General features: G+C 50.9%; 1 protein-coding gene across 5 annotated transcripts in view; it reads left to right on the top strand.

The window, feature by feature from the left end:
- MYLK (myosin light chain kinase) overlaps positions 1-25,036 on the top strand; it is a 265,356-nt gene that overhangs the window by 193,163 nt on the left and 47,157 nt on the right. For all 5 annotated transcript variants that reach the window (XM_059391085.1, XM_059391086.1, XM_059391084.1 and 2 more), the window contains 4 exons: positions 7,773-7,859; positions 21,762-21,812; positions 22,804-22,931; positions 24,823-24,976. In XM_059391085.1, the coding sequence (XP_059247068.1) occupies positions 7,773-7,859; positions 21,762-21,812; positions 22,804-22,931; positions 24,823-24,976 (420 nt within the window). The remainder of the gene's footprint in view (positions 1-7,772; positions 7,860-21,761; positions 21,813-22,803; positions 22,932-24,822; positions 24,977-25,036) is intronic.

Below are 25,036 nucleotides of genomic sequence, written 5' to 3'. Positions count from 1 at the left end.
CAAACGTTTTATTTTTAAAAGCAAACTTTGTTTTCAAAATAAAATTCTCTTTTTCCCTATAGAATACATCTGGGGATTTTTTTTTTTTTTTCTCTAAGGTTTGGGGAATTCATTCTGTAACTTATGGGACTTTTCTTGCCCCTAGGCTGGTCTCCTTCTACCAGATTCCCTTATACTCTCCCTAATCTTGATCACCTTTATTTATCTCTAGTTTGGCCTAGGGCTGCGGACTAGGGGCTGGGTCTTAAGAGAAGAGCCAGCAAAGGGATTGGAGGGAGACCAGCTGAGATAACAGGATGGACTCTCAGTTAATTGGTTTTTGTTTTTCAAGGAGAAAAAGGGCAGCCTCCTTCACACCCACTCTTTTCCCTGTTGTTGGACTAGGAGATGTATTAGTGCCTCACAGGTAGGTGGTCTTCTTACCTTGTCCAGCTTTAGTTCTCCCTCACGAGCCACCTCTAGACAAAGGACTGTAGTTTCCCTGTTACCTTGCAGCACATTTTCCCCTCCTGGGCTCTCCTCAGCCAGGCTGAGGAGTCCTTCCATCCCCTGATCCTTCCAGCTCTCTCTGCTCCCCAAGGCCATTGTACCTCACTTAAAGATCCCGGCCAGGGGTGGGAGCGGTCCATGCACCCTTTGAAATGATATACAGAATTTTGTGCATTTGTAGATTAGAGCATTTTTCTGAAGAGAGAGCCCATAGTTTTAAATCAAATTCTCGAAAAAAGTCATACATTAAAGTACATGGAAGAACTCTTTACCCTAGGGAGTAACTGAATTTGCAAGTTCGTTCGTGCTGTGGGGTCTTCCTGTCTCTCTCAAACTCCAGCTGCCTGCTCAGCCTCTGGATAGGACTGCATCCCTCTCAAGGGGCCGTGGGGTCCCTCTCATCTAGAGGAGGGGGCTGTAGCTCATGCTGATGTCACACCGGCCCTGCCCCCTGATGGTCACGAGCTATCACTCACATGGCACCAAACACCATTAAGACTATCCACCTGCGGCCAATGCAATGATACATTCCAGGGCCTCATAAAGAGGACTTTGGTTATATTAGCCGAAATATTAGCCGTACTCCTGTTTTTCCCACTGATAGTACAGACAGAGGGCGGTAGCTTTTATAATTCATCATGTCCGGCTTTCTTTTTTTTTTTTTTAAGATTTTATTTATTTTATTTGACAGAGAGAGATCCCAAGTAGGCAGAGAGGCAGGCAGAGAGAGAGGAGGAAGCAGGCTCCCTGCCAAGCAGAGAGCCTGATGCGGGGCTGGATCCCAGGACTCTGGGATCATGACCCAAGCCGAAGGCAGAGGCTTTAACCCACCGAGCCACCCAGGTGCCCCCATGTCCGGCTTTCTTAATCGTGCTGTGGGGGTCTTTTACCCAAGGGAAAGGGTGTTCTTTTGCACTATCTGAATTCTGGTCCCACCCGTGCTCCTTCCAAGTGTAGCAGGAGGCAAGTGTCAACATACACCCAAAACCACCTGAGCCCGGAGTGGGGAAGGACTTGCCAGAAAACTCCCCCAAGAGCTGACCTTCCAGGTGTGCTGTGGCCAGAGACCCTCGTGCGTTTGGAGTTTATACAACAGTTGGGCAGGGTATCCCTAGGTGGGAAAACTGAGGCTCGGTGAGGGTTGGCAACTTTCCCAGGTCGCACTGACTTTCACAGGGCGGGAGGTGGGGGGACGACTCTGGGTGTCTCTGATCCCAAAGCCTGTGTGCTTGGAGCCATTGTATGCAGCGAGTTAGAACACAAGTTACCTCAGCAGGACTCACACCGGGGTGTGTCTGGGTCTGGAGCCTACCCTTTCCACCGCCCAGCATGGCCTCGCTGTCTAGTAACATGTCAGTGTACGCGCTCTGAGACATGGGGTCTCCCTTAGTCACAGCCCTTCCCCCTGGGAAGTCCCTCCATCCTTCCTTGCAGCCTGCCCTTGGCCAACAGGAAGGCTGCTTGCCTGGTTGTCTCTCTGTCCCCAGTCCTGTCCCCACACACAGAACCTGGCCCATTCCCTCTCAGACCCAGGTGAGAGGTGGGGAAACAAAACTCTTCGTAGGCCAAAATCCCAGGACAGGGCAGCTTAGGTTGCCCTTCCTTAACCACCCTGGCTGAGGGCATCTGGCCTCGACTACTGTTGAGACTGAGGGCTTTGTGACCAGGGAGGGCTGTGCATATGTGTGGGAGGAGGTGACGTTCCAGTGGGCCATCATTCATCTCAGTGCCAGGCACTGCTTTAGGGGCTAGGTTAAAAGCAGAGAACAAAAAGGAGATTCCCATTTTCTAGGACTTTACATTCAGTAAGGGGGAGACAGTAATACAGATGAACAGGTCTATCAGCTAATCTCAGGCAGTAGCAGGTGCTACGAAGGAAGCTAAGGTGGGGTCGGGAATGCTCCTGTTGGAGAGAGTGGTTGGGAGGCCTCTCTGAAGAAGTGACAGTGGAACAGAGGTCTGAAGAAGCCAGAAGGAGTCTGGAAGGAAGAGGGAAGGGTAAGAGAGAAGCTCTGAGTGGAGACTCTGCCTGGCGCGTTCCCAGAAGCAGGAAGGGCTGTGGGGGGCTGAGCCGAGAGCAGCAGCTGAGAGGTGGGAAGTGAGGTGAGGGGGAGCAGCAGTGAGATCTGCCGGGCCGTGGGCTGTGACAGGAGACCGGACGTTATTCTAGGTGTGGTGGGCCAGCTCTGGACATTGTGACCAGAGGTGACCACGGTGACCGGACCCAGGATGGGTAAGAGGGAGAGCAGGGAGACCAGCTGGGTGGTTGCTGGGATGGCCCAGCAGGAGTTGATGTCGGCTTAGACTCCATGCAGGAGGCGGGAAGTGATCAGATTCAGAATCTCTTCTCAAGGTAAGAGCTGATAGGATTTGCTCATGAATTGGAAGTGGAGAAAGAAAAGGGAAGTGAGAGGCGACTTGGTTTTCATGCGGGAGCACCGATAACACTGGTACTACTCTCTGGATGGGCACATAAGGGGTGAGGCAATGAAGAATTTTGCCCCTGTGAAGATTAAGATGTCCCTCAGAGGTCCAGGTGGGCATGTCACATAGGCAGGCATTTAGATGAACCTGGAGTTGGGTAAGGAGGTCGGGGTGGGAGGCAGGAGATGGGGAGCCGTCCACACAAGAGGCCACTGAGTGTCCTGGGATTGCACAAGGTCCCTAGGGTGGATGTGGATGGAGGGGGCAGGAAGAGAAGGAGGGCAGGACAGAGGTCCGCCGAGGAGACGGAGAAGGAATAGGCATGGTGGGATAGGAAGAGATCCCAGAGGAAGCGGTGTCCCCGAAGCCAAACGGTGGCCACTTCCATAAGAAAGGAATGATGGGATCAGTGCATCAGATGTGGCTGCCAAGGAGAGTAAGGTGAGCCTGAGCACTGGCCATTGGGTTTGGCAACCCAGAGGTGATTCGTAACTGTGACAAGGGGGCTTGTGGGGTGAGAGTAGAGAAGCCTGAATCGAGGCATGAGGGACTGAGTGGCCTGCTGAAGTCCACACAGCTAATGACTAGCTGGCTGGGCATTTAAACAGGAACCCTGCAGCCTCACTACTGCACCACCTGCAGCCGTAACCGTCAGGCACCTCTGATCTTGACTGAGCAGATTTCGATGCACCCTTCTTTCACTGGCCTGAGTCCTTGCCATAGTAACAAGTTTGCTCTCACTTTCACATTTGTCCTTCCGGTGGTCACCGGCAGCTAACATGCATTAGACTGAACTAAATAAAATTGCTGTTCCAGTGGGCTAAAGACACTTGAGTATTGCCAAAGCCGTGGTTCAACCTGAAGTAAGCAGTTAAAGCACGTAGCATCGTGCCAGGCACAACTAAGTAACCTGGCCCATTCACTCAGGTGGGGTGTGATTCCTGCGTTCCTTGTGAAGGTCGGGCTCAGAAAAGGTCAGGGAGCTTGCCCAAGGGCTCAGAGGCCCCGAACAGCAGAGCCAGAGAAGGGCTTGTCTCCCGCCTGGAGCACCCTCTCTTCTGTTGATGCCAGCTTGCTGCCTGCCGTAGGGCAGAGGAGGAGGTCTGCCCCTCTGCCCTGCCCCCTTGTGGAGCTCCTGGAAGCTGGGACCCCCTTCTAGAAGCCCCCTTCCTTGGGCTTGTATCTCAGGGAACCGGCCTGTTGCGGAAGACAGAAGGAGGGCTGGGTCTGGAGTTAGCCCAGGAGTGGAAGGGGTGAGCCGTTGCCCATATAAGGACACATTTTCCACTCCATGTCAAGGCCCCCCACCTCTCCATACTGCCATCTTCCTCCCCCATCCGTCTTTGGGGGCACAACCAGGCCAGCCATGGACTCCAGCCCTGGGGCCCCAATCTAGAAATGGACTCTGGTTTCATCACCAACTGATCAAAATAGAAAATACAAGCTGCTCTTAGACTTGTGTGACTATTATTTTTATCCCCTGGGCAGCCGTGCAATCATAAAGCTGGTTCTGATTAAGCGCACGGTCCCTCCGGCCTGCCCCTCGCTGCTGTTCTCACGGAGGGCTAGTGGCTTGTGGTGTTTGCACAGCCCCCGTGGGGCGGGAGGACTGCCAAGGGAAGAGGGGGCCAGGCCCAGCCCTGGTTGGGGGGTGCTCCAAGTCGAGGGGGTGTGCCTGGCTTGAAAGGGAAACTTGAGTCCCTTTCCTCATGGTCAGATGGAAAGATAGAGTGCACAGAACTTCTAAAAACAAAGCTTGGTGCACAGACAAGGTAGTGTACTCACACGTCAGTATCAGGCCAGCACTCAGAAGCTGAGGCCAGACGCAGAGGCCGGAAATGGGCAACATGCGGGTGGGGGCTGGTCAGCCAGGGCGTTTGGAAGGTGGAGAATTTTAAAGCAGACTGGGAGGGAGGTGAGGAAACGTGGTAAGCAGGAGGAATTAGTTAGTAGGTAAATGATCACTTTTCTCCTTTCCCGAGCACTACTGAATACATTCTGTCCTTTAAGTCTCTTAACACTGTGCGGTAGAGAAAATAGGTGTTACTTCCTTTGTACAGATGTAGGAATAGAGACCCAAAGTGGCTGAAATGATTTGCTTGTGATCCCAAGATTGCTGGTGACAGAACCAAAACCAGAACCCTCCTCTCTGGGTCTGTGCTCTAAGGATGCTTGGAGGCGAAGGCCAACACAACCCCGTGAGGGGAGAAGGGAACTCAGTCTCTCATCCCTTCTTTAGGGACCCAGGAGCACTAGACCTCTCATCCTTTGCTGGCTTATGCCTCCAGTTATGCATCAGTTAAAACAACAGCTACCCTGATCCTTCTTTATCTCCCTCCTGTGAGGTCCCAGAACTCACCAGAAGAAAGACTGGCAAAGGGAGTATTCAAACCAAGGAACATAGAACTCTGCACACTTGGCTCTCTCCTCTTCCTTGAAAAAGGGGGAAACAAACACATTTTGGGGTGCAGCTCTCTGTAAATTGTCCTTGGTGCCTGTCAGGTCTTGATTGGAGGGCCCTAAACAAGGGAACCCTAGACCCACCCCATGACCTGGAGTATGACATGATCTGCAGACATCAGGGGAAGCTCTGGTCGGCATTCCTGTGTCTTAGACTAGTCCCCGAGACCCTCCTTGGGCCCCACCCCCACCTCTCGACATGCAGGCACATACACATACGTACGCACACATAGACACGTGTGCACACACATGGCCTGAAGAGAGAGACAAGTGCCCTATTAAAATCATCTGTGGAGCTTCTGGATCTTATTGACACCCAGGCCCCTAACTAGATCAATGAAACCAGGATCTGGGGAATGAGATACCTGGGCACAGGTGCTACTAATGGGCAGCCCACGGCTGAGAACCACAGAGGTTGACAAACGTGTACTGAGGATTTTTCTGTAGCTAGGAATGATGGTTAGGCCTGGGGAAAACACCCAGTGTGAGGAAGTAAAATCATCCCATCCCCTCCCTGTGGGACTTTCTGCCCCTCCATCCACTATGCACAGGGACCCAGGCATATGGGCCACCTGCTGAGGAGACCGGACACAGGCAGTGTCAGTGGCGGAAGGCAGGACCCCTGACTCACTGTCTGGGGTTGCTCTTGCTCTAACAGAGGTGGCAGGAGGATAACAGTGAGGCGCGGAGGGAGGGAAGGGGGCCGGGTTAGCAAGTGCTCTTGAAAGGACTTCTTGCGGCTGTGTCCCCTCAGGACCATTCCCTGTCCATACACCGGCTGCTAGGAAGCTCTTCTTAAGGCCTACGCTTCACCATTCCTGTAGTGACATGTGTACAGCTTTTGGCTGACTTCCGTGGAAATAGTCTCCCCAGCCCTGGAGGCCCGTGTGCCTCGGAGCTGCCGGCGCGCTTGGACGGTGCCTGCACCAGGCCTCTGTCCCTGGATTACCCAGCTGTCGTCGGGAGTGGGCAGGTTTTTGGTTAGGAAGGAAGCTTGACTCTTTGTCGGGGGATTTACTTGGGCAGAAAAGAGACACAAATACCATCTAGAAGGAGTAATGCATCCAGATGGGAGTATCAGGAGTCCATGTGCTGGGAAAGGGTTCGTCCCCAGGCCCTAGTTCTGTGCAACCTGGTCCACCCCGCAAACCCCCAGGAGCCAGCCTGGGAGAGAGCACGTGTCAGCAGCTAGGACTGCCCCATCTAGGATGCAGGACAGCAAGATGGCCCTTCCTCCCCAGCCAAGCCACAGGAATGTGGCCCAAGCATGGTTGGAAAGTCCCACCTCCTCCTTCCTCCCTCTGAGCTTCCTCTGTCAGGAGCAGGAAAGGGAATGGCAGGAAGGGGCTCTGAGGGGGAGGCTCGCTCCCAGCCATCCCTGAAGAGTGTTCCCTTTGGGGGAAATGCTCCTGGGGAAAATACTGGAACATAGTGATAGCTCTTTAACCAGCTGCTTCTTATCCAAGTTCCTGGGTGGTTTCCCCAAAACTTCCTGAAGCCCAGTCTCCTCGGGCCCAGTAAGGCCTTTTATGCCCAGCCCCGTGCCATGTTTTTCTGCTGCCCTGACAAGGGAGAGTTTCCCCTGGCCTTTTCCCCACTTGGCATGAATGTGGACGGAGAAGGTGAAGGAGAAGCTTAAAGAATTGTGCACCCATGCGTATCCCATTTCAGGTCTACCCTGACAGCTCCACAGGGTTTCGTGGGGTCTACTTTGACAAGGAGTATAGAAGCTCCCATAATGGGTCCAAGGCTCCACACGGGCCGGGGAGGCGTGAGGGCTGCCTGCTCCGAGGCCTCCGTGTGGTCTGGGGGTCTGTCAGTGGCCACATGTAGAAGGTAGTCTGAGGAATCAGAAGGTGCAAGTGCCTCTCAGGCTGTGAGCCAAGGGCATGGGTCCCGTCCCCTCCTCCTCCTGTGTGAGGGACCTCTCTGTGCAAAGCAGGCTTTGGGAAATGCAGAGCGGTGAGCCCGAGTGAGTGAAGGCCCAGTGAAGGGAACAGAGGGGAGAGAGGTAAGCAGAGGGCACCGACTCTGCTCCAGCCCTGCCAGGGCGTGACTCCTGGCAGCACATGCCTGCCACAGAAGGGAACATGTGAACTAGCTCCCAGGAGAGCCTCTCCATCCGTCTTGCCTGGGCGACTGTGCTCTCTCCACCTGATTTATAAGGCGCAGTGGAGTGGACGCTCCTTCTTTGGTGCTCCTATGGAGGAAGGTGCCCCATGGCAGGCGCCGTCTGCCTGGCGGGCACTGAGGGCCCCCAGAGTGGAATGGGGAGCGGGATGCAGTTGGGGGGGGCTCTAATTTTAATCAGGGTGGGATTTTTTTTACTGACATGCCTCCTTGGCTCATTTCCTTGGGCAGCAGCCAACTGATGTTTGTGGTTACCTGTTCTGTTCCAGATGCTCCCACCAAAGAGAATGTCAAGGCCCCGGAGATGAAAGCCCGGAGGCCCAAGAGCTCTCTTCCCCCTGTGCTAGGAACAGAGAGTAAGTATTTGTTCAGCTCCTCAGTGGCCCAGCACTGTGGGCCAGCGTCAGAGCCCCAGCCTCCTTGCCTGCACCCCGGTGAGCCCCGTTAAGTCCTGGTGCCCAGGCCAGGGGCCACTTGGCACGGCCCACCTCTCCCAGCCTCCGCACGTCCACAACCACTCGCCACCTCCCTCAGGCCTTCATTACTTCTCACCAAGACTCCTTCTCCCAGTTCCTCCCAGGTGAGTTTTTCCTGCCAGGTAGACCTTTCCAAGCTATAGCTCTGACCTTACCACCCGTGGCCGCCGTCCCTACAAGTGAGCCTCTCCGCTCATCACCACCCAATCATACCTGCCGCCTCCCCCATACACTCTGTGTTTAAAAAAAAAAAAGAAGAAGAAGAAGAAGAAGAAGAAGAAGAAGAAGAAGAAGGCAGTCTCTTAATTACCCATACTAATAGGGCAAAGTGATTAAGCTTGATTAGTTCAAAGGCTGAGTCTCATTTTCCGTGACAAGGCTGAGTTATGTGACTTTGTTTTATTCTCTTCCTTTCTGAGCTACATATTTACGTTACTAATGATGAGCTTGGGTTCCCCATACATATACCAGCCAGCTGTCAGGGTGGGGGGCGGGAGCTCAGCCTTCTGCACATGGGGTAGCTGAACTGGAACTGTAATGTCCAGTGGATTTTTAACCAAAATGAGGAGCTCAGGTGATCAGGAGTGGACATTTAATGAGTTGCTGGAAATGCACGCCTAATTGTAAGAAAAACCTCGTAAGAATAGGTTGGTGATTCTGTTTTCCAAGAGGATGACTGGGGCCCGTGCTCTAGGAGTTATGAGAAAATGGGATCTTAGAAGAGCATGGGGTGCTTGTGACATAGGGGCCTGAGTCCGTCCCCCCTCCTGGGGGCAGAAGCAGGAACTCGGGAAGCTTGAGCCGGGTCACCAGCGGCCTCCTGTCCTCAGCTCTGGGACACCCTTTCCAGGCAGATCCTGGGGGAAGTGAGGTGTGTGTTAAGGGGAGAGTCGTGCAGGAGAATACAGGCTGGAGACGGGGAGCAGCTGGGCCCCAAGAGCTGGGCCTTTGTGCTGGAGGAGGGAAGTCTGTGGGGAAGGCTGATCAAGTTGTCATCATCCAGTTCTGGGATGGGGGCTCAACCCCGGCTATATATTAGATTCACCTGGGGAGCTTTTGAAACCTCTGCTGCTGGGGTACCCCGGCTCAGTTAAATCAGGATCTCTGGGGGTAGGATCCAGGCTTCGGTATTTGTTCAAGCTCCTGGGCCATTCTGGCATGTGGTCAGTCAGGCAGGAAGCACGGCGTGCCTGCACTGTTGGGATTGTGAAGCAGAGGGCTTCTCCTTTCCTGCCTCTGTTAAGTGGGGCCCATTATGCCCCGGTCCTCAGACCATCTCTGATACCGGCCCCCAGACTCCAGCCTTCAGGGAGGGAGCAAGATGCTGGAAGCCGAGCTGGAAGCCAAGGTTCTTACCCCCGTCTTGAGGGAGTGGGGAGTGGGGTTCAGTCAGTGGTACTGCTTAGAGGGAGGGGCATGGCTGGCGGAAACTGCTTATCCTCCTTTTCATAGCAAATACACACGTTCATGACTGGACAAACTCCAGCAGACACTGCTTGTGTGTAGAAGGGGAATTTAACTCTAGCCTTGGTGTCACAGTTACGGACAGGACAGATGTCTAACCCCACAAAGGACTGGAAAAGTGTGTCTGTATGCACAGTAATGACCACTTTGAATGGTCCATCCTCAACAGCCTCTCATCACCCCCACCCATCACCCCCTTGGCATTGAAAGCTTTAGCAGAGTAGTTCTGGTTACCTCCACCCGCTTACACACTTGTGCTCAGAAACCTGTCGAGTTCTCCGGATGCTTCTAGAACACCATGGAGCTTCCTTCCCGAAGGCTCCTGAGAAGGCAGCTGCTCGGAGATAGGAAATGGAGATGGTGTCTTTTAGATCTTCACCTGCAATTATATTCTCACTTTTTGGGATAATTTATAGTATTTATTAATTACATATGTTAAATATGCATGCATTCTTCCTTAAACATGCTAAAAAATATAGAAATGTTCCAGGGACAACATGAAAGCCCTCTTTTGTCTATCCCTAGTTCTACTCACCTCCTCAATTATATTCATAATTGTTTTTTTTCTGAGCATTTACATATAAGATGTAAATACATCATGCATTCTGGACACCTCTGCAGCTTGCCTTTTTCTCTTAGCATAGCCGTCCCTCATTCCAGATGTCTCTGATCCCATGAAAAAGCCCAGATTCTCCTGTCCCCGAGAGCTCTGGCTGTATATGTGTGTTCATTTTTTTCAAGCACTGGGAAGTACCTAATCTAACTAGGAAATCCATCTCTGCTGCCAGTAACCAAGGGAAGGCCAAGTGTTTTTCTTGTCAAACAGATCATAGCCAGATCCCTCCCCATATGACCGCCCCGCCCTCAGCTGTGTTGTTCAGTCCTGAGTGCGAGCTGTCAGGTATGAAGGTAGACGACCCATGTCCACGCAGTGGCCTGGGAGCCACTAGGAGTCCTGCTGAGGACCGTGAGGGGAAAACCAAGTCCATTGGCCAACCCAGGAGGCGGGGTGGGAGGAAATGGACAGAAGTATAACTAACGTGCCAGACACCAAGTCCCAAGTCCAGGAGCACGGAGTGGCAGTTTGCGGTGATTTGGGACGCGGGGAACTCTGGGCCAGGTTAGGAAGGAGAGAGGAATGTGGTGTGGTTGAAGTGCAGTGGTAACATTGTTGGAACGCTGGAGGGAGGAACTGCACAGATGCCAGAAGGAATGTTATATGGGCACCCACCCCCAAACCCCCACTGACTCATGTGCTCACTTAGCACCTGCTCGGCACCCCTACCTAACGTGTGACAGGTGTCAGGTGAGGTGCCTAGGCTCTGTCACTTCAGGCAGGGCTCACTCAGCTGAGCTACGAGTAGTTGCTCCCATTTTACAGAGGAGCAAAACTGAGCCCTAAAGCACTAAATGGTTCCACCTGGGGTCTGATAGCTGATAAGATCTGGAACCTTGAGGCCAATCCTAATCCATGTTCCTGCTGCAGAGCCTTGTGCTTGCCGGTCTCAGGGGCATACTTTGTGCTGTCCACACACACCTGGGCTGTGTTCCCCCCAGCCCACGAGGGCAGGGGTCTGCTGCCATGGGAGCTGAGGGGATGAGGAGGGGGACCCCTGCCATGATCGCTGGGATCCCCAGACCTGTCAGGGTGTTTGCCCCAAGCCTCCCCTTGGGAGGAATTTTTTTTATGACTTTATTTTGGTAGAATTTCAGATTTATTGAAAAGTTGTAAGAATAGTACAATCTTGTATACCTGTTACTTAGATCCACCAATTATTTACGTTTTGTTCTGTTGTCCCTATGTATGTATTCATATGAATTTATTCACCATTCATCAGGTTTTCATGCAGATATAGATATGCTATGTTTATATTCACATATGCAGCATGTGTCATATAGATTAGATGTACATACACCATGTATGGATAAAGTAGAGGCATCATGCCCTTAATCTTCACACATGTCATCGTGTATCTCCTAAGAGCATAAGCACAATGCAGTTATTAAAATCAGGACTTTTGGGACGCCTGGGTGGCTCAGTTGGTTAAGCAGCTGCCTTCGGCTCAGGTCATGATCCCAGCGTCCTGGGATCGAGTCCCACATCGGGCTCCTTGCTCAGCAGGGAGCCTGCTTCTCCCTCTGCCTCTGCCTGCCATTCTGTCTGCCTGTGCTTGCTCTCTCCCCCTCTCTCTCTCTGATAAATTAAAAAAAAAAAAAAAAATTTAAAATTTAAAAAAAAAAAAAATCAGGACTTTTAACATTAAACCCATACTACTATTTAATGCGTGGTCTGTATTCAGTTTTTGTCAGTTGTCATGATTTCCTTTTAATGCTACTTTTCACCCCTCGATGGGAGCTTACTGTCACACTTCTAGAACACTCCCATCCACTCTTCCAATCCAGAGTGATTGCCTCCTACCTTTGGAGAAAGAACAAGAAGTGCATGGGCCGAGGGGAGATGAATCCAAGACTGCTTGAGTCGAGTAGGCACAGGGAGATGGAAGCATCCTTACTGGACCTCCAGGCGCCCCTTTACTATGCCCGGTTCTGCAGCAGTGCTCAGACACAAGACATAGCCAGAGAAGCCACTAGGCTAGAAAGCAAGGGGCAAATGTCTTGGTTCTGCCTCTGATTGAACATGTGGCCTTGTCAAAGCCACTTGTCTCTGGGTCTGTCAGATGGGGACTGTCTCCAACTGAGCCCAGGCTTTTCCAGCTCTGACATCAGTCCATTCAATGAAATGCCTCTGTTGTTGTTGTTTTTGTCAAGTGACACAGTTCAGATGAGGTCCGCTGACCCCCCTTCAAATCATCTCCTGTGGGATGGGTTGAAGCTTCAGTGAGTATGGCTGGTGTTACACGGTAGCAGAAACTTCCCGATGGGGAGGAGGCTTGAAGCAGAAGGTCCAGGCCTCAGGTAGCCCAGCTGCATAGTGTTTTGTGTGAGGGAGGCATTGATGGGACTTCGGAGCTGGTTCTGGAGAATACGGACACGGCAGTGCCTGCTGGTAATGGACTCAGGGATTCCTCCTATCAGTTTGTAGAGCTGATGGTCTCTTAGAAAAGAGATAAATGAGCATAGGATACTTTGATAACTTAAGGACAGGAACTAGGGCTTCTTCATTTCTGAAATGTCCATGCCTAGCCTGTGGTAGAGAGATAATAAACATTTGATTTTTCAGATATATTCATGAGTTCCCAGGCTTTAAGGGTCCCTGCCTCTCTTTTACTTCTGGGATCTGGGGATGATGCAAACCGGACACCCCTTCGTATTCCCTGCCTGGCACTGGCCTGACATTCGTCATTTTGGCTTCAATACAGTGATGGACCATCCCAGATTATGCTTTTAGATAGTTTTGCCTTGGCCTCCCGTGTGTGTGTCTCTCTGAAACCAAAAGTCAGGTCAACTTGGGGTGCCTGGGTGGCTCAGATGTTAAGCATCTGCCTTCGGCTCGGGTCATGATTCCAGGGTCCTGGGATCGAGCCCCACATTGGGCTCCTTGCTTGGCGGGAAGCCTGCTTTCTTCCTCTCCCACTCCCCCTGCTTGTGTTCCCTCTCTCGCTCTGTCTCTCTCTGTCAAATAAATAAATAAAATCTTTAAAAAAAAAAAAAAGTCAAGTCAACTTGAAAGCATCTTTGGATGTCCAGACTAGTGCCCCGTTTTCCTGAAAGATTCCCCCAGTATCCCAGCTTTCTTTTAAATATTGTCCCAAAGTCATGGGGAATGTTAAGCCACAATAGGATTCAAAGAGCTAGAAGGAAGTGCTGGACAGGTTGAGATCTGGCATCCAGATTTGCTTGATACTAGGTCTCCTGGAAGAAAATTTGGGGTATTTCCACAGCCTTTGAAAGCTGGCACCAACTCCTAGTGTCTCTCTACCAAAGTATTGTTCAGTGAGGAGGGATAGTGCCTAATATCACCCCCCCCCACCTTGCCATGCATGGACCCTGTGACACCATGGACTCTCCCCCTACCCTGGGCCGCTGCCTCCAGCTCCTTCCCCAGTCTTCCCCTGTCTCCCGTGATCCCATGAAGTGGGAGGACTTTGGTGCTGCTGTCCTGGCCATGCTGGGTGCCGCTTGCACAACCATCCTGGCGTTCTGTGTCCTGGGGGATGAGTGTTTGCTATAACAAGAAGAACAGTGTTCCTCTGGAATTTCTTGTGTGACAGCCTTTGCTACAAGGGGATGTGTTTAGGAAATTTGCCCAGATTCTGGGGAATTAATTCTGGGGAAGTGACCCACAATCCTCCATAGGTCTGTCTATAAGAACGTCCTGGAAGAGGCCCCATGTGTGCCATTGGTGAGGAAGCTGGGGGATGTCCCAGAGCCTGCATCTGCCCGAGTGCAGGGCAGTGGGATTTGGCTTTCCCTCCTTGGGTCCCCACAGCCGCCCTCCTTCCCTGACACAGCCCTGAGCCTGAGTGCTCCCTCTGTCCTTCACCAGCCTGCGTCACCTTCAGGAGCCTGTGGTTGAAAAGTTAATGCTGATTTTGGGAACTGCAAAGGGTTTGATGTCTATTTTTAGTTAGCTACCTAAAAAGGGAAATGTCCCTAGAGAAGCAGACACCCAGGGACCTCCATGTACCCGAGGCTGTTGCTGCTACTTCCCTCACTCTCCTTTGCTTTCCATTGTCTCAGATCCTTTGACACAGAGAGACCCACACTTCAGGCCCTGTAAATATCTCCTAAGTTTTCCTCAGGGCTTCTGCCCCGCTGATTCATGGGAGAGGCCCTCCTGTACCTTCAAACAGAGCAGTCCGGAAACTTCTGTGGACGCCGACCTCCTCCCCTATGCCGGTGTGAAAGGAAGGCTCAGCAGGGCAGGAGTCGGTCAGGACTTGGGCAGGCTGGGGCAGAAGCAGTCTGTGGGTTCCTCAGTCAGGAGGCCGGCCTCCCCAGCACTGCCCCTGGTTTCCCAGCGGGCTTCCAAGTTTGGGCTTTGATTCACCATGCTTTCACTGGGCTGCTTCTCATCTTCCAGTCTCAGTCTCCTCTTTAGAGTGGAAGGCTCTGCACCCAACAGCTTTGATTTAGTTGGTGACAGAGCAAGGAGGCAGCTCCTTCTCATGGAAAGTTGCACAGGGACTCCAGCTCCACGGCTTTCTCTCCCAGGATCAGAGTTGCAGGGCTGGGGTGGAGCGTTCTTGGGAACTCCCAGGTTAGCAGAGATCTCAGGAGCTGTGCTCATTCCTTTAATGACTTTCTAAGCATGTACCAGGTACCGTGCTAGGCACTGGGTGTACGAATGATGAACAGAATGGGCCCTGTTTCTGTCCCTGGGAAGCTTGCTGTGGGGTCTGCATGTTGCGGTCATGATGCCTCTGATGAGTGCTGACACATGACTGCCTCAAAGGGGTGTGAAGCCCAGCATGGACCTAGTGATGCATGAGCTGAGGGCTTCCGGAAGAAGGTACCAGAGTCGGCAGTCAAGAGCTGAAGCCAGAAGGCTGGTGCTACAGAAATGGAAAGGCATTGGGTGTGGGGGATAGAATAGCCCCCTCCAAAGGGTGAGGCAGGGCCCCACAGCATCAGCATGCCCCAGACAGCCAAGAGCTGTCTAGGGGCAGCCAAGAGATTGTCTAGCCAATCTCCCAGGTGCTCACAATGCACATGTGATTTGGAAAACCACCAACATTGAGCATCGAGGGCCAGGATGACCGAGATCCCCAAGAGGGAAGAGTAAGAAAAAAAAAATGGGATGAGAGCTGGGGATGGATCTCGAAGGCCCTTGTGAGATGAGCTGGACTCGATCCTCAGTGGCAGGGGCTGGCATTGGAGAGGTTTAACAGTGAACTGATGGCCTCAGAATGATGGCTGTATTAGGGCGGGGATAGGGCCCCAGAGGCCAAAGAGGTGGTACTGTCGGGACTAGAATAGTGACAGTGGGGATGTGGAAAGTGGCAGACCAAGGAGGTATTTAGGGGAAGGAATGGAGAGATGTTAGTGACAGCAGATGGTATGGAGGGGCCCTTGGGAGGGGCAAGCAGCAGGTTTGGGGAAAAGATCCTGGATTCGCTTTTGGATGTTGGGTTTGCGCTATGTGTCGGGGGAGGGGAGAGTCAGGTAGTGGGATGTATAGGTGAGCTGAGGAGAGAGGCCTGGGCTCATGGTAAAATGAAGCCAGCAGAGAGAGGGATAGAAAGAGGCATTCTGAGAGCAGCAGTGAATAAAGTACCCCAAGGGCATCAGAGTTCGGGGAGCAGAGCTAGGCCAGGAGCGGTGGCTCCCTTGGGCTGACTCTCTGGAAGAGGGGACTGAGCTCCTTCCTCCTCAGAAGGATGTACTGGGGGCAGGCAGCTGGAGGATGTTAGCTGCTAGCCTGACCATGCAGCCAATAGCTGCCACAGGATTTGCAAAGATCATTGGATTTTATTTTCCTTCTAGGATATCCGTCTCTGACAATGGCTAGTGCAAAAGTGTAAGGTGTTGGAGAAGGGAATGAGACACGGGGCTGACATTAATAGTAAGATAATAAGATGGGTGACCGCAGAGGAGAGGAAGCTAGTTAGTAACCCAAGGAGAGCTGCGAGTGTAAGCATCTGGACCAGCAAGAGTGTTACCTCCACTGAGGACCCTGGGAGAAGGAGCTCCAGGAGCAGTGTGAGTGATTCCGTGTCGTTGCAGAGCTCAGCTGACGCAGTGTGGCATTTGAAAAGGTGAAGGAATGAACGAGAAGTCCTCTGGGGGTCCATCTGGGGAAGAGGGGTATTGGGGTGGGGGGCTGGTATTCAAGCGTGCACTCTGTCCTGTAACTTCTTTACCATGTAGCTTAATGCTTTACAATGAATTTTCCTTCTCCCCTTCATATCTTGGGAGTGGGGGAACCAAAGCCCTGAAAGGTTGAGGGACATGCTTTACGTCCCACAGCTCAGGGAACAACAGGGCAGTATTTAAACCCAAGCCCAGCTCCAGAGCCTCTGTGCACTGCCTTGCTGCAAGGGGACAGAGAAGGGTCTCAAGGGCCTGGATTTGGGGATGGAGCAGAGAGTGAGCTGGAATAGAAGCAACAGGGAGAATGTAGCCACACACTGGGCAGCAGGGGGCTTGGGTCCTGCTTCTACCTTGGCCACGTCTGGTTTTTATGAGCCTGACGAATCACCTGGGAATCTCCCTCTTTTCCCATGACCTGGAAACCATGTGAGGTGCCCTGCTGGTGTTTGGCTGGCGAAAGAACCCAATGGGAGAAAGGACAGTGAGATCCTGGGTTAATGCTGCAAGCGCTGAGCCCCGCTCTCTGTGAGAAACCAGGTTTTCGAATCCGGGATTCTGCTTTCCGACCCAGGAAGTGAGTCCTTCTGAGCCCTGTGCCCAATTAATGGATTTCAGCAGATGCTTGTATAAAATATGTATGGCAGAGGATATAGAACTTCATTAACATTTAAAACTGTCTTTACTAATAGGAACCAAACCAGCTTCAAGTGCTAACTAATGCAAACAGCAGAAGATGCAAATGCGTAGAACAAACTGAAAATTTTGGCCTTCGATCCGTTTACTGGTGACACAGGAAGGTGGAGACCAGTTCGGGCTCTACTTCTAGCCACGTAGATTTACCAGGGCTGCCAAGAATAGTGTGGAGCGGGACTTGGGGGTCTCGTGGTCTCATGGTGTGCGGCCGCCATCATCGTCCTTGTTCGCTCTGGGCTGCCGTGCCGGGGCCGGCGGCGCTCCCTCGCAGCCTCCAGAGCCTGTCCACAGCTGTTTTCGTCCCTATGGCTGCCGCATCAAAGTTCCACACACCGGAGGCTTGCACAGCCCAAGTGTATTGTCTGTCGGTTCGGGGGGCTGAAGTCCAAGTGCAGGGTGTTGGCAGATCTGGTTTCTTCTGAGGCCTCTTTGCTTGCCTTGCAGATGGGCTCTGTCTCACTGTGTCCTCACGTGGCCTTTTCTCGGTGCGTGTACCCCTGGCGTCTCTGTGGGTCCAAATTTTCTCTTAAAGTACACCAGTCTGTTTGGACTAGGACTCCCGCCCCTTGGCTTCACCATAACTGAGTTACCTCTTTAAACCCTGTATCTCCAAATAGGGTCATATTCTGAGGTACTGGGAGGCTCGAGTTTCAACATATAAATTTTGGGGGGATGCAGCTCAGCCCATAACAGCAGCTCCACACAGCTCCTCTGAACAGATGGCATTTGCTCTCCACAGGAGGTCAGATTCTGGCTGTGGTAGCAGCCCTTCGTCTTCCCTGGAGGGCCTCTCCCTTCCCAGCAGCCCTAGGTGAAGGGAAGGGCTGCCTGGCTCAGCCTGTCGTGGCTATTCCAGAGCCCATCTAGTACCCATTTCCAAGGGGTTTCTCATGCTGTTCCATCTTGGGGTTCTCCCTCCCCCGCCGAGCCCCAGCCTTCTGCTTTCAAACCTGTGCTCCTCTCTCACCTGGAAAGAAACCTTGCTTGACGTCTCCCCGTTCATCACCCTGTTTCTCCTTGTCCCTTCAGCTCTAGAACTCGTGCCAGGTTAGTTGACTCCCTGCCTGTTTCCTTGAGAATCTCCCCTGGAGTGATTTCCGACCCTACCGTCTCATGCCGCCTGCCCTCTCACACCTTACCCGTCACTCAGGGCTGGTCACACCTGAAGCCTACTTCCCAGGGACTGTTCTCCTCCACCCTGGCTTGCAGGGACAGTCCTCCTTCCATCTGTTGAGGTCCACAGCCCTCTCCTTCATCCCAGCTCCTCACCATGGGCATCACGTAGGTTCAGACCCTGGTCCCTTTCCATCTCTCACTGCATTTTTTCCCCGAACTGACCCATCCTCGCAGTTTCCATTATGACTGCATGTTTGATTCTGGAGTCTTTCACTTCCAGTCTCCACCACCCTCCCTCTAGAATTCTGATCCTGGGCTTCTAGCCTACAAGTGCATTAAATTCTACCATCTACCACATTCACTTGGACCAAATCAAATGCCTCAGCCTTCACTCCCAAAGTCTGTATTCTGTCACCACCATTTTCCCCATTTATCCAAGCCAGAAATCTCTAAGGAATCTTTGTACCTCCCTCTTGCTCAGCCCCTAAATGGTCTTAACTTCTCTTCTGCCTCATCTGCATTTTCTTTTCTGCTGCCTTTACCAAGCCTGGACCTTCATCACTTCCTCCCCAAAGGATGGCAGTAGCCTCTGAATTGGATAGCCTTGTCCCCCAGGAGATAGGGAGACTGCCAAGGGGTCCTCCAGCCCAGCTAGACTGCAATTTCTGTGAGGATGTCCCTGTTCACTCACAACAAATATCTAGCCCTCAACCCTGGGATTCTAGATCAGCCCTGTGAGGACAGCAACGTTCCGTGTCTGTGCAGCATGGTGGCCACAAGCCATGTGTGGCTATCGTCGAGCATTTAAAACCAGACTACTGTGACCAAGGAACTGAATTCTTTATTTTCTTTAATTTGAATTGTCCCACCGCCTTCACACCAGAGTTCTCTAACCCTAGCCCCGCACTCTGGACAGCTTCCACTGGACATCACCCTGATCCTCAACTTGAACCACTCTCTGCTCCTAAACCATGGGGCCCTTCTCCTGTCTCCAGTTCAGATATTTCATAGCCTTCAGGTCTGTCCTGTGTGCACACAGCCCACAATGCACGCTCTTTGTCCTTCATTTGAACAACTGCGTTGTGTTGGCTAGATAAAAGTTTTGGTGTGTGTGTGTGTGTGTTTTTTTTAAGTAGGTTCTACGCCCAGTGTAGGGCTTGAACTCGCCACCCTGAGATCAAGACTCTCATGCTCTATGGTCTGAGCCAGTTAGGTGCCCCCTGAATAAAACCTTTTGAAAAAAAAACTTTCTATCAACTTTTATTTTGAAATAACCTCAGACTCAAAGTTGCAAAAACAGTACAAATAATACTTGTATCCCTTCGCTCTGATTCCTTAAATGTCAGCATTTTACCGTCTTCGCTTTATCATGTGTTTTTCCCTTTCTCCTTCCTTCTACCTCTCCACACACGTATGCACATACGTACACATTCATACATATGATTTTTATGAGAAATTGAAAGTAAGTTGTACACATGATAACCTCAACACCCAAATATTTTTTTAATTTTTAAAAAATATTTTATTTATTTATTTGATAGATATCACAAGTGGGCAGGGAGGCAGGCAGAGAGAGAGGGGGAGGTAGGCTCCTCACTGAGCAGAGAGCTCGATGCAGGGCTCGATCCCAGGACCGTGGGACCATGACCTGAGCTTTAACCCACTGAGCCACCCGGGTGCCCCCAACACCCAAACATTTGAGGGTATATTTCCTAAAAACAAAGAGAGTTTCTTATAAAAACAAATTTGATGATCAAAACATGAAATTAACACTGATACAATACTGTCATCTAATTTATTGACCTTATGCAAATTTTGCCAGTTGTCCCATCAATATCCTTTATGACAAAAGGGAAAAAAAAAGCAGCCTTTCCTCCGGGCCACACACCTTGACATTTAAGCCCTTGAGGACAAGCTCTGATTTCTCACATTTGTGTGGTTTTCCTCTCAGCTCCCAGGTTAGGAGTTTGTGCTGACAGGCATTTGCCTGGTAAGTTTCTGTGAGATGGACAGATGGGTGGATAACAGTGACAAGCCAGGGTGCGTTTGGTGGAAGCAGGCCTCACCCTGGACTTCAGCATATATCTATTTGTGGTCAGCTCTGTGATCTCAGAGATCGCCTCCTTACCCAGTCCTTGTGTGGCTCTCAGGTGGGTAGCCCCACTACTCTGTTTCCCACATGCACAGCTAATAATCTACAAAGTCAGCTGACTGGCCTGTGGGCACACAGCAGTGTCCAGGCGAGGACACGGGACTGCTTTTCCGTAATATGCAGGGGTGAGGCTTTGGGGGTGACTAATTGCTAATGTCACCACCACTCATTCCTTCAGTAAATACTTACCAAGTGCCTCCACTGTTCCAAGCACACTGAGTATACAGCAGTGAGCAAAAAAAGAAAGTCTCTGCCCCCGAAAGCCTTTTACTTCAGAGATAGGGGAAGGGCAGGTAGTAAATCTACAAGTAAATATATAGTTTTTTATATGGTGCCAAGTGCCACGGGGAGGGGGACTAATAAAGTGAGGTGAGGGAGAGGAGAAGTGCTGAGGGCAGGGGGGTGCTGTAGGACATGGAGTGCTTAGGGAAGATCTCATTGGTTAAGTAACTCTTTCCCATTTTTTTGTACTAAGGTCTAATTTACAGACAGTAACGTTTACCCTTTCTCAGGCACAGTTCTATGAATCTTGACAACTGCATATGGCCATATAATTATTGCCATAATCAAAGTATGGTTCCCCCACCCTAAGACATGCCTTTGTGCCCTGTAACGGTGGACCCCTCTCCCCACACCCTGCTAATCTATTCTCTGCCCCTATAGCTTTGCCTTATCTAGAGTGAGACATATCAATTGAATTATACTGTTCATAGCCTTTTGAGTCTGGCCTTTCTTAGAGATAGACGAATCGTTGAGATTCATCTAAGTTCTGTATATCAGTAATTTGTTCCTTTTTTTTGGTATTTCATTGTATAGCTATACCACAGGTCGCCCGTTCTCCAGTTGTGGGATAATTGGGTAAATTCTAGCTTTTGGCAATCACAAATACAACCAACATAACCATTCACGTATAGATACTTGTGTGTGCATAGATTCTCATTCCACTTGGATAAATGGGTTTTGATTAAAGACCTTCAAGAAAGATGAAGATAAGCCATGAAGATTGCTGAGGCTATTTTTGACATTTATCATACTGTTATTTAGCCAAATGAGTAGGTTTGTGCTGTGAAATTGGTCTGTTTGGGTCATTTTTCTTATTTGAGTTACTTGGAGAGAGTGGAAGCAATGGAGTAGGAAGGGAAGAAACCATTTGGTGGGTTCATTCACTTGTTCATTCATTCATTGATCCATTCAGCCAACACTAAAAAATGAAAGCCACTAGTCCACAGTCTGTGACCCTAAGGAAGCCTGAGACCCTTGGATCTACACCAAAGGCTAATTTTAGATGGTTTATCTGACATAATTTCCTTTCTGAGTTTCCTGAAGTTTGGGTGAGAGAATAGTTAGCAAGTGTGGAGTCATCATTGTTGAAATGGATGACGGAGACTCAAGCATTTTTGAGTTCTTATCCCAATGGTGACTCTGAAGGCCCCTCCAGAGGCCCCCCGAGACCTGATATTCATTCAGTCATGAGGTTGTCTCTACGGGAGTGCAAGATCTCCTGAAAAAACATATTTAAGTGGAGACATATTTAAATGAAGGCTCTGCCTGGGGCAGGGGCAGTGGGCAAGTCTCCTAGGATTCAAGAACTTTATGAAAAGCCAGGATTTACAGAAAATAACTTGTGAACATCTTTGTTTCAGGTGATGCAACTGTGAAAAAGAAACCTGCCCCCAAGACGCCTCCGAAGGCAGGTAATTGGTCATAAGCAACATTTGGGGGCAAGGGTCATCTGCCATGAGGTGTTTTTCCTTTGCCCAGCTAGACTGAGCACAGGCATAAGGTCCCAGGAGACCACTGCTGCCCCTCCCTGATTCGAACCCTGTATTATTCAGGCCAGATTTTCCCCAAGAGCCTCTGTACAGCCTGGTCCCCTACCCTCTGTCACTACTTGTCTTTTCTCTTTCCGCTGTAGCGTCCCTAGTATAGGGACATCATATGGTATCATACAGTACTATGACTTTCCCATCCCTGCTATGAAATTCTGCCTAACTCTACCCTCCACGCTGCCATTTAAGGAGGTGATCCGCTGTGTGCTATCTTAGTGCTCTGGTCTGTATGCCTCTGTCATGTAGAGCCTTGTCTGTTTCCCAGTGAAAGGCATTTGAGGAGGTGGACCGTATTGAACCTGTCAGCCAGAGTAACCTGGCTTGAAGATAAGGTGCTGCTTAATTAATAGAGCTAGCAGGGGGCTCCTGGGTGGCTCAGTCAGTGAAGCATCTGTCTTCACCTCAGGTGGTGATCTCAGGGTCCTGGGATCAAGTCCCATGTCTGGCTCCTTGTCCAGTGGGGAGCTTGCTTCTCCTATGCCCTCTGCCATTTCCCCCTGCTTGTGCTCTCTCTCTCACTCTCTGTCAAATAAATACATAAAATCCTTTGAAAAAATTAAAGGAGCGAGCAGGTATATTAAGAATTTTAGGGTAAGATGCAAATTCCAGAGCAATTGACTATTGGAAAATTCTGCCATGTAGATTGTATGGGCCATTTCTGAAGAATAAATACAAGAACAAACCTAGCAGGCCCATCAGTTGGACATTCTGGAGCAGAGGCCACTGTTCTCAGTGTTACTCTGAAGGCTCTAGAAGGCGAGAGAGGAACAGACCAGTGTGGACAGCAGCACTGAATGAGATCAGTCTCTCTGAGGCTCCCTCCTCATCGCTCACCTCGTCCCTTGTCCTCTCCCAGCCATGCCCCCTCAGATCATCCAGTTTCCCGAGGACCAGAAGGTGCGCGCAGGAGAGTCTGTGGAGCTGTTTGGGAAAGTGGCAGGCACCCAGCCCATCACCTGTACTTGGATGAAGTTCCGAAAGCAGGTTAGTGAGGGAGGGGAGTGGCCAAAGAATGACGTGCCCAGCCCCTGCACCGAAAGGGACCAGAAACGCCATCATGTCGGCAGCAGCATTTTGATCAGCGGGGCCTTGGAAATGGGAGGGCCCCTCTCCCACCTGTCCCCACCCACCATATCTGAGTTCTTAATAACCTTTTCTTCTGAATCTGCTTTACAGACCCTTTGGGGACAGAGAACAGTATGAAGGAAAAAAAGGAAACCATGCATGTTTCCCTCCCGCAACCTGATTGTGATATTTTAGTCTAGAACTCTACTCAGAGTCAGGAGAATTGAACCACCCACTGACTGAAAGGACCTCTCAGACCCTGTGAACCTTCTGTGATTCTGGGTTAGCCCACTGAGCCCTATCTGTGGTAACCACTTCAGCTTACTAATGTTGAAGGGATAAAAGGGAATCCAACTATTTGAATAAATAAATTGTACATTAACTAGAACCTTGGCTTACTGGCCCAGAAATATACCGTTTCTCCTAAGGATCTTATGAAAGAAGGGTCTGAATTTCTGAACAACCAGCTTAAAAGGACATGGGGAGCCCTCCAGTTCCCCTGGGCCCATGTGGGTAGTGTGTGCCTCTTACTTACATGTGACCAACAGAGGTCCCAGGCGGTGGCTGACACTGAATCAGGAACTTTGCAGAGGATGTGAAGATTTCTTCTGAGTTCTCTGCTGCTCTATTCCAAACCATTCAAAGTGCCCTGAGGATCAGAGATGGGAGGCTAGTACCAGGGAGGCATGGAGGACTGATCTCAAAAGATGAAGCTGAGAAGCTTGCCTTATCGTCCCAAAGGGTGCTTGCTCTGTGCTCTCTCTGGTGGTGTCTTAAGGAAGATGGACTCTCTCCTTTTGCAGAGACATTTGGCCAGGTCCCCACCGGGGACAAAGAATTTCTCTGGTGATGGATATGTTCTGTATCCATTATCCAATATGGTAGCCACCACTGTATGTAGTTACTGAGCATTTAAAATGTGACTAGTGCAACTGAGGAACAGACTTTGAGATTGTAATTAATTTAAAATCCTTATAACAGCTTTGTTATATACACCATAACATTCAGACACCATAAAATTTGACCTTTTCAAGTGTACCATTCAGTGGTTTTTCAACCATTTCAGTTGTGCAACCATAACAATGATCTAATGCTGGAACATTTCCATTATCTCAAAAAGAAACCCTGGACCCATTAGTAGCCATTCCTCCCTTTTCCCCAAGCCCTGGCAACCACTAACTTACTTTCTGTCTCTATGGATTTGCCTACTGGGGGCATTTCATATAAATGTATTCTTTCATGCCTGGCTTGTTACTTAGCATGACGTTTTCAGGGCCTATCCATGTTGTAGCATAAATCAGTACTTCATTCCTTTTTCTGGCCAAATAATATTCTATTGTCTGGATAGGCCACAGTTTGTTTATCCATTCATTAGTTGATGGACCTTCGGGCTATTTCTACTTAATTAAAACTTACGTAGCCACATGTGGCCGGTGGCCCCAGTATTAGCACAGGAGAAGTCAGAACACACTGGGGTTAGGTGACTGCTCCGACAGCTCCTCCTGCCCTCCCTCCCAAACCCCTGAAGCTATGGGACCCTCCCCGGCTCTGGGTTGGGCAGCAAGGGCAGACACAATCCATCTGTTGGGCCATGCTCTGCACGCTTCCCACTCACCCCAGAGCTGGAACCCCTCAGGGAGGCTTGGCTTTGGACGCAGAAGAGGAGGGGCCAAAGGGGAAGCCCAGGGTCTAGACAAGATGGCGCCCCATACAGCCTGTCCACAGCCTTCCCTAAGGGTGGGGAGTGGAGGTCAGAGCCCTCCCCTTCCTGGCCCAAGTCTCCAGCACCTGTCCCACTCTCTGCTCCCAGATCCAGGAGAGCGAGCACATCAAGGTGGAGAACAGCGAGAATGGCAGCAGGCTCACCATCGTGGCCGCACGCCAGGAACACTGCGGCTGCTACACTCTGCTGGTGGAGAACAAGCTGGGCAGCAGGCAGGCCCAGGTCAACCTCACTGTCGTGGGTGAGTCTGGGGACGGGTTGGCCTGGGGGTCAGAGGACAGTAGGATGATGGGCCTCTGGG

Source organism: Mustela nigripes, chromosome 2, assembly GCF_022355385.1.
Source record: "Mustela nigripes isolate SB6536 chromosome 2, MUSNIG.SB6536, whole genome shotgun sequence".
In the NCBI taxonomy this organism is placed as follows: domain Eukaryota; kingdom Metazoa; phylum Chordata; class Mammalia; order Carnivora; family Mustelidae; genus Mustela; species Mustela nigripes.
Note: the sequence above shows the minus strand (reverse complement) of the source record. Positions and strands in the feature narration are given on the sequence as shown.